The sequence below is a fragment of the Plasmopara halstedii genome (genome assembly GCF_900000015.1).
Source record: "Plasmopara halstedii genome assembly, contig: Scaffold_525, whole genome shotgun sequence".
NCBI lineage: Eukaryota > Oomycota > Peronosporomycetes > Peronosporales > Peronosporaceae > Plasmopara > Plasmopara halstedii.
Window position 1 is genome coordinate 1,180,142 of NW_020187445.1, and position 7,561 is coordinate 1,187,702.

At 44.0% G+C, this 7,561-nt stretch overlaps 7 protein-coding genes across 7 annotated transcripts in view; 4 read left to right on the top strand and 3 right to left on the bottom strand.

Moving 5' to 3' along the window:
- Positions 1-1,148: 1,148 nt before the first annotated feature.
- Positions 1,149-2,681, top strand: PHALS_10862 (hypothetical protein L915_10104; the record flags this gene model as incomplete). The annotated part of the gene is made up of 1 exon (XM_024726361.1): positions 1,149-2,681. One exon carries the CDS (start codon positions 1,149-1,151, stop codon positions 2,679-2,681), a length of 1,533 nt encoding a protein of 510 aa, XP_024577045.1.
- A 167-nt stretch (positions 2,682-2,848) lies between these two features.
- On the bottom strand, positions 2,849-3,191 carry PHALS_10863 (uncharacterized protein; the record flags this gene model as incomplete). The annotated part of the gene is made up of 3 exons (XM_024726362.1): positions 2,849-2,881; positions 2,941-3,030; positions 3,093-3,191. The coding sequence occupies 3 exons, from the start codon at positions 3,189-3,191 to the stop codon at positions 2,849-2,851; spliced, it is 222 nt and encodes a 73-aa protein (XP_024577046.1).
- Positions 3,192-3,266: 75 nt separating this feature from the next.
- On the top strand, positions 3,267-3,950 carry PHALS_10864 (Nnf1; the record flags this gene model as incomplete). Its single annotated transcript, XM_024726363.1, has 1 exon — positions 3,267-3,950. One exon carries the CDS (start codon positions 3,267-3,269, stop codon positions 3,948-3,950), a length of 684 nt encoding a protein of 227 aa, XP_024577047.1.
- An 84-nt stretch (positions 3,951-4,034) lies between these two features.
- On the bottom strand, positions 4,035-4,880 carry PHALS_10865 (uncharacterized protein; the record flags this gene model as incomplete). Its single annotated transcript, XM_024726364.1, has 1 exon — positions 4,035-4,880. One exon carries the CDS (start codon positions 4,878-4,880, stop codon positions 4,035-4,037), a length of 846 nt encoding a protein of 281 aa, XP_024577048.1.
- Positions 4,881-4,954: 74 nt separating this feature from the next.
- On the bottom strand, positions 4,955-5,749 carry PHALS_10866 (protein arv1; the record flags this gene model as incomplete). Its single annotated transcript, XM_024726365.1, has 1 exon — positions 4,955-5,749. The coding sequence occupies one exon, from the start codon at positions 5,747-5,749 to the stop codon at positions 4,955-4,957; it is 795 nt and encodes a 264-aa protein (XP_024577049.1).
- Positions 5,750-5,840: 91 nt separating this feature from the next.
- Positions 5,841-6,341, top strand: PHALS_10867 (upf0414 transmembrane protein c20orf30-like protein; the record flags this gene model as incomplete). The annotated part of the gene is made up of 3 exons (XM_024726366.1): positions 5,841-5,957; positions 6,021-6,174; positions 6,244-6,341. The coding sequence occupies 3 exons, from the start codon at positions 5,841-5,843 to the stop codon at positions 6,339-6,341; spliced, it is 369 nt and encodes a 122-aa protein (XP_024577050.1).
- Positions 6,342-6,516: 175 nt separating this feature from the next.
- Positions 6,517-7,561, top strand: part of PHALS_10868 (magnesium transporter nipa) — a gene marked incomplete at both ends in the record, with an annotated part of 1,370 nt that continues 325 nt past the window's right edge. The window contains one exon of the mRNA XM_024726367.1: positions 6,517-7,538. Coding sequence (XP_024577051.1) covers positions 6,517-7,538 — 1,022 coding nt within the window. The remainder of the gene's footprint in view (positions 7,539-7,561) is intronic.

A 7,561-nucleotide genomic window follows, 5' to 3' on the forward strand; every position in this document is an offset into this window, starting at 1 on the left:
TGAAGGAGAGGCTTCGTCTCTGAAAGCTTAACACATCGACTTGCGCCTCAAGTTTGTTAAGGACTTTGCTCGTCGCGGCGTCGTTGAGATGCGCTACGTCCGGTCAGGGCTTATGCTCGCGGACTTCTGACAGAGGCGTTAGACAAGCACAAGCTTGCAGAGCTGCGAGCGCTCGTGGGGTTGCGCTAGATATGGCGGTGGGGACACGATCGCGAGGAGGAGTGTTAGAAGAACGGCTTACAGCATACTTTGCGCGATCGAATCTCCGGACCATAGGACGACGTGATTGCACACACGATGACGCGACATGATTGCGCCCAGAATAACGCCATAGGAAAGGCTTAGAGGTAGCTCGGAGTAGCGAACTAAGGACCATAATATACTCACTTCATCTTTTTTAACACAATCCCCGGGCTGGGTAGAGCGGGGTTAAAGTGTAATGAATTAAACCCTACAGCACGTGCTTGACATGGCTTACACGATCCTAAAAACGGGTGTCGTTCTTAAATATATCTGTATCTTTATGCGGACGAAATCCTCTTCTTGGCATGTTATCCTTCGGGCAGATCTCATAAAGATTAAGGTAATTGTAAATTGCCCACTGTCACTATCAAAAGAATTTACTGGCGTGGCTTGGCCAAGTTCATAAAGTTTATAGTGCGAAGTTAGCATCAACTTAAAGGCTATCGAAGAAGATCGATATGGGTCGCAATTGAGAACGTTTTTAACTTTCTCAACATGTTGCGAGTGCTTCACTTTCTAAGTGATCAAATGCAAGTACCAAAATCGTCCAAGGCGAGAAAGAAACAGTAGGGATCTACTGTTGTGATTTTTTCTAGAAACAGCCGGTGTAGATTCTGAGCCAGTCCATAATAATGACGTTCCTTTCAAATGTCAAAGCATTTCTGATCTGAAAGATAACGACGGAGCAAAAATCATGTTTGGGTTCGACAACAAGCACAAGCACTTGATTCAACTTGCCAAGAGCGTTTGAGTTACACAGCATAAAAGACAAACAGCCATATAAACCCTACCGCAGCATCAATAGATTAGTAGTATATATTATTTAAGACACTCAAAATATCTCTGTCCGTATATCAGGCATCTGATCCAGCGATGGTAAGTGGCATCTAAAGCGAAACCCAGTCATGCCGCAACTATCGCAAAATTCACTACTGGAGAGCTCGTACCGTAGCCTCCAACAATCGCCACCGTCTCTGTTTGATACAATTCGCTGCCCTGCTTTCTTACGTTACAACGTGGTGCAGCGCACGCTCTCAGCTGCAGTGCTTGCTCCTGCATTGACAGTCTTCCTATGGCTTTCACCTGCAATTGCCACGTCTACTGTCTGTAGCTTTATGACAAGTACATGCTCATACGAATACGCGTGTCTAGCTAATCGCATTCGTCTACGACTGTTAACAAGACTCGAGGCGCTTGAGAACTCTACGGGCAACGAAACAAAACCAAGGTTGTCGACCAGCGACATTTCTTCAAGTGACTCGCAAGATTATCACGACGATAGATGCACAAGCATTAATAGCTTTGAGTGTGAAGTCGCGACTGTTAATAAGACTGTTGGAATCAATAGCCATGGCACTGCTCAACTGCATCGAGGACAGTCAAGCGATGATGATAAATATTTCGCTCCTATGCTATCACGAACTACAGCTTCTCGAGCTTTTCACGAAGAACAAGAGGCTAGGGAAATGGCTCGAGTGAATAACGAGTTAAAAGAACAAGAAGCTCGACTCCGTCGCTGTGCAGTCACAAATGTGGCCACATCTTTTTTCAAAGGATACGAGTGGCTGGCGGCCGTGGCCGTTTCTGCTGTCATGTGTACCATTTCGTCCGGTATTTTCTTACTAGCAATTCAAAATATGCCTGTCCTCGCAACAACTGAATTTTACGCTGCCCGAGCATTTTACACCATCGCGACAGGTTTTGTGGCAGCAATGTGTGCGTGCATGTCACCTGACTGGCAATATGCTGTCGTTATTTTCGTACAAAATGCCATCTTTACAATCCTCACCTTGCATTCCACTGCTTGTCCGATTAATGTTCTCTCTTGCCACATGGCCATTAAGCCAGCACAGATTGTGTTAGCAGGCATGATCGTCTTTATGATTTTTCGATTTGCAACTTCTCGAAGCAATGCTGAAGCTTTTCTGACCTTTGCATTAGATGCTGTGGGTCTGATCTATATTATTGGTACCTTATCAGTTCTTGTGGCATTTGTGGACGATGAACGACGGACACTGTACCGAAAGTTACTCATTGCGTTACTTTATGTCGTGTGGGCGTCCGATACAGGGGCTTATGTTACAGGCAAAGCATTAGCACTTGCAAAGTATCCGTATTATCACCCCCTTGCAGCTCATTTATCCAAAAACAAAGATTATGAAGGTACTCTTGGTGCAATTGGGTTTGGAATCGTCGCTATGGTTGTGACATCCGACAAACTCGAATTACCAGGATCCTATAAGGCAAAAGTTCTTTTTACAGTCATTGCGGTGATTATTGGACGCCTTGGAGATTTGTTTGAAAGTTTATTGAAACGAGCAGCTGGAGTTAAAGATTCCGGGACTCTCATTCCTGGACATGGCGGCGTGTTGGATCGTATTGATGCTCTAATGTTTGCAACTCTTGTATTTTCGCGGTACTATGCCATGATGTATTGAAGAGCGTGGCGACGGGCGACTGTCATATATATTAGTGAAACTCATGTATTCTTAAAAAAATATTATCACTTTGCTGTCTCATCATTCACTACCATAGCGTCAAAAGATTGACTTTTCAGCATTTCATGTTATCACCGTCAAAGTCATTGCAGATATGAAGTTCCTCGTCAGTATTTTGGATCAACCGCACGAGCCCAATTCTGGAAGAAATAGAATTAACTCTCTAAACCTTTCCTTTATGATATAAATGCTTTCCTACCTTGTAATCTGGATCGTACTTAAACTCATTTTGACCAAGAAATAAGAGATCCGTCACGAGTAGCATCGTAAGAAAGATCACGAGCGTCGCCTGTAGCAAAGGTACAAACGTAAATGACAACTTTACCAATTATGTAATTGCAAAGCACCTACCCAAGGCATCCAGGCTGCATCAGACGCTGCAAATGCCACAAAGATGAAAAAGATGATGATCAGCAGCTGAAGCTTTTGTCGCAAAGCCGAGAACCACATTAAGCACGCCGATAAGTCGTTTTTTCACAAGAGCTTTGGAATTTTAAACAGTTAAATTTAATATCAGCCAATAAAATGCATCAAATGCTTAATGCAATTATGCCGTTGCTCCCAGCGTCTTCGACAGGGAAACCTGTGCGAAGGAAGCGTATGGAGCTAATTCTCCAGAAGGCACTTGACGTTTCGGTTCATGATGCATCGCTTGTGGATTTACGATCATTTTTGGAAAGTGAGTGTGGTGGAGATGAGGAGCTATTGGCCGCCTTCTTTTCGCCATCATCGCCCGAGAGCCCAGAGCATGATAGTGTTGAAGAAGTGGCGGCACAGGCGGTGCTAAGCTTGCGACAAAAGGTTGAAACGCTATTTGGATGGCTCTGTGAAACTCACGACGTGGACACAGAGCTACTGGAGCTTGAGGATGTCATAAATCAGGCCGAAGAGAGACGTTTGCGTCGAGTAGATGAGAAAGATGCGATAGTTCAGGAAACATCGGAAGGGGAAAAAGACGAGCAAAATCAGACGCAGGAAGAAACGTCGCCTGAAGCACAAATTCGAGCAGAACGCTTGCGTGCGAAGCAGGAAGAGAAAAAGGAGCTGGAGAATCTAGTGGCGACGCTAGAAGCCAAGAATAAGGATCTGCAAAAAGCTGTCGAAGAGAAACGACGTGTTGCGATTGCAGACGTACAACGGATGCAACGTGCAGCCATGCAGCTAGAGGAGGCGAGCGAATTTGCTCAAAACTATGCTTCTTCTATGTAGCTGCGTCCTGGGTTTGCTGGCTTTCAAACGATCAGCTTTTTTCACTACTACTATATATTTTGGTGTGATTTGTATCAGTATAATTCAATCTAAACCATGATAAAATTTTTGAGCTGCTTCTTTTAGAATGTGGCAGGATGCAGTGAGACTTTGCTGAGAAGCTGTGAGCTCTCGACGTAACTCGTCAATTGTCGTGCCATTTTGAAAATTGCTAACAAGAGCTTGCAGTGTTTGAGGATCCATGTGTCCATTCGTGTTTCGAGTGTCTTCACGCGTGCTGCGACTTTTACGTGAGGCAACTTTTGGCTTTGCAGTAACGCTGTAAACCGACAGCTTCTTCCGAACTTTACTACCCGACATACTAGCTATCCCTCGGCGCTCATGTGACAAATTCGAGAGCGCATGACTCGAAGCCGAGGACGATGTTGGTATTCTTCTCAGCATCATTGAACCTTTACTACTTTTCGATGATTGCTGTTGCTCTTCTTCGTTACTCTCATCAAATTTCGTTTGCTCGAGCTGATCAACATAAGCAAAGGCTTCTTGAAGCAGCTTTGAGTCAATTGGAGCACAAGCTGACCGATTTGGCCTTGTAGCTTGGTTGTCAGAATCCCTTTTTTGAATTAACAAAGGCAGCTCACTTAGTGGTGGCTTCTTGCCACTTACCTTGAGTCCTTTTCCGAATATATTTGTAAAAGTCGGCGATGGGCTGCTTAAAAATGATTCAAGTTCGTTCCACAGTTCTTCATTTCTCGATTCTGAATTATTTTTCCCTTTTCGATGATTGTTCTCTTGACTATGTTGACTGCGCACACTCTGAGTTCTTTTATCACAAGTTGAACTTGCTGAATGAATGCGATCACGGGTTGAGGAAGCAGATGAATCTGACGACCGCGCGCTGGTCACTAAAGGAAGTTCAACCGAGCTCATAGTGACTGAAGATCGCTTTTCTTCAGAAAATGTTAATGTCATCAATGTTAAAAATAGTCTATTCAATATTTTCGCTATAAAAGTACGTGGAAAAGTACTGAATTGCCCAACGCGAAAAGTGTAAGCTGAGTTGCACTTTTGGCAATTACTCCAAGCACGACAAGAGCTACAATATATGGTGATTTGACTTGAGCTGGGCCTCCTTCACCTAGTAAAAGTTGCAGTGCTAGTCCATTAGATACAGCTACCAACGCTCCAATGACATAAACAAAAGTCCAATGATATTCCCAAATTACTGTCAGCAGAGCAAAGAGCTTACCAAAACTTGAGATACACATAGCACTGGCGTATCGTGTCCATGCTGCGTCAATCGTTTCACTTTCTTCACTGAGTAGAATTTTATCCCGCCAATTGCGGTGCAATGGGTCAATCCAGATGGTGCAAAAGATACTCACAAAGTACACGACGTTCTCCAGTAATGCAAGACACAACAAATATAGTCCGACTTGTATTCCAGACGTTGTAGTATCAGAAATTCTGTACATGGACTCTAAGCGGAAAGTTACACCAGCATTTCGGTCCACCAAATAAGCCTTGATGTTCATATCCAACATTGCAAGTATCACAAATAACTTAAGTATTGTACGAGTCGAAATTGGTGCAGGCAGGTTATACAGCACATGTCGATACACTTGAGGCTTAAGAAGCAGCACATCAAGAAAGAGCAAAATCGTCTCGTACTCAACATATTTGTCCACAACTGAGTTACATGCACTGCAAATGGACAAACGTAAGTTCCCTTTGCCGTAGTCACGCACCAGCTTTTCCACTGAGGAGCCGCACTCGACACATACAAGATGTTGATGCATTATTATGTACCTCATTTGTATGTTACACGACGGTGGTAATATCATAAAGACTTTAAAAGGCGTGACTTTAATTTAGTCATTTCCGAAATTCATGGCGAAAGACGTGCATCGTGTTACTGATTTTAATGACTCGCGCGTTTTGAAGACATTGAATGACTCCAAGTTCGCCTCATTTTCGAAAGAAGACGCAGCCCGGGCAGCCACACCGGTATGTTTGCTGTTTTGAGTTGTATATATTGCAACACTTAACTTCTAAATTTGTGGTATTTAGGATCTGGAAATCCGACGAAAAGCATTTCCAATTCGGACAGGTTTAGCTGCCGCATGTCTTTTTCTACTTGGGTCTATCCTCATATACGTGAGCACTCTCATCGGTCTGGACGAGGAAAAGCGTGGATTATCTTTTCTAATTCTTGGACTTATTGGTAAGAGTTTACTCAGGTGTTGAACTTTTGCACCTTTCTAACGGTGACGTTTGGATTGATTACCTGCAGCTTTTATTCCAGGTAGTTATGCAACCTATCAACTTTATGGCGCGTGGAAGGGCTGGAAAGGCTATCATTATGACCAGATTCCGTCTTACGATGACTAAAATTGATATAGTATGGTAGTAGTTGATAGTTTCTATTGGGATTGTACTACCAATAAATATATTTCTATTTTTTACGTACGAGTTGTCGCAAATCGGACTGCTATCATCTTTGCTTGCTGTGCTGGAGCATCGGCGCCCCTGCTCGACGTACTTATCATATACTCTTTGAAGTACCATGTGGTTCATTGGTTGGCCTCTAGGTTTGGTGCTTTCTGCCATCTCCAGTATCTTTGGGATAGCTGGAAAACTCTTACTTAAACTAGCGCATCTTGAACGCGACAAGGAGGAATTAGCCGCTGCTCAAAGCAAGCTTCGTAAGAGCCACGGGGCTGTTTCTATACCCATGCCATCGATTAGATCCAATATGGGCGTCACCTACTTTTACTGTGGTCTCTTTTCTATGTTGGTTATGAATCCAGCACTTGGAGCATTAGCCTACTGCTTTGCTACGCAATCATTGCTTGCACCTATGGCGGGACTCACTATCGGCTGGAACACACTATTTGGACCAATTTTGTTACCTCATGAGCGTTTGACAACCAACGATTTTGTCGGGGCAGTGCTCATTTTCACTGGCTGTGTACTAGTCGGCGTGTCAGGAACACACGACAGTCCTCCTTTGCCGGTGGAGCTATTGGGAGCAAGGTTCAAGTCATTTTCATTCGTTCTGTATCTTGTCGCGCTTTTTGTATTACTTTGCTTCTTAATCCATCATGCAAAAGATGCCCTGCACTTTACCACTACTTCCCGTCGAGCTGGTGTGAAGAGTTCGCCGGTGTCGAGTCCGGAACAACTTTCAGTCATCACACGTGTTTCATTAAGTGTATTTGCTGGAGTGATGAGTGGACAACTCTTTTTTCTCGCTGCTGTTATGCAAGCTGTGCACGATGACGGTGCAAGTCGCATCTGGTCTTTTCCAGTGACATATATATGCGTCATTGGCGCACTTGGAACGGCAATTTTCGGACTATATCTTTTAAATGAGGCGTTGGCTGTCGAAGATGCAGTTGTGGTGATATATCTTTATGAAGCGAGTTACATTATGGCTGGTGCTGTCTCGGGACTTTGTTTTTTTCGGGATATGGAACATCTAGCGACATGGCATTACGTACTTTACTCTCTCAGTCTAGCACTGATCCTATTGGGTATCTACGTCGTTGCTAAACGCTCTCTGACGACAAATGCGGAGGATGAAGAGTATACGCTGCCGCTTTTGGCAC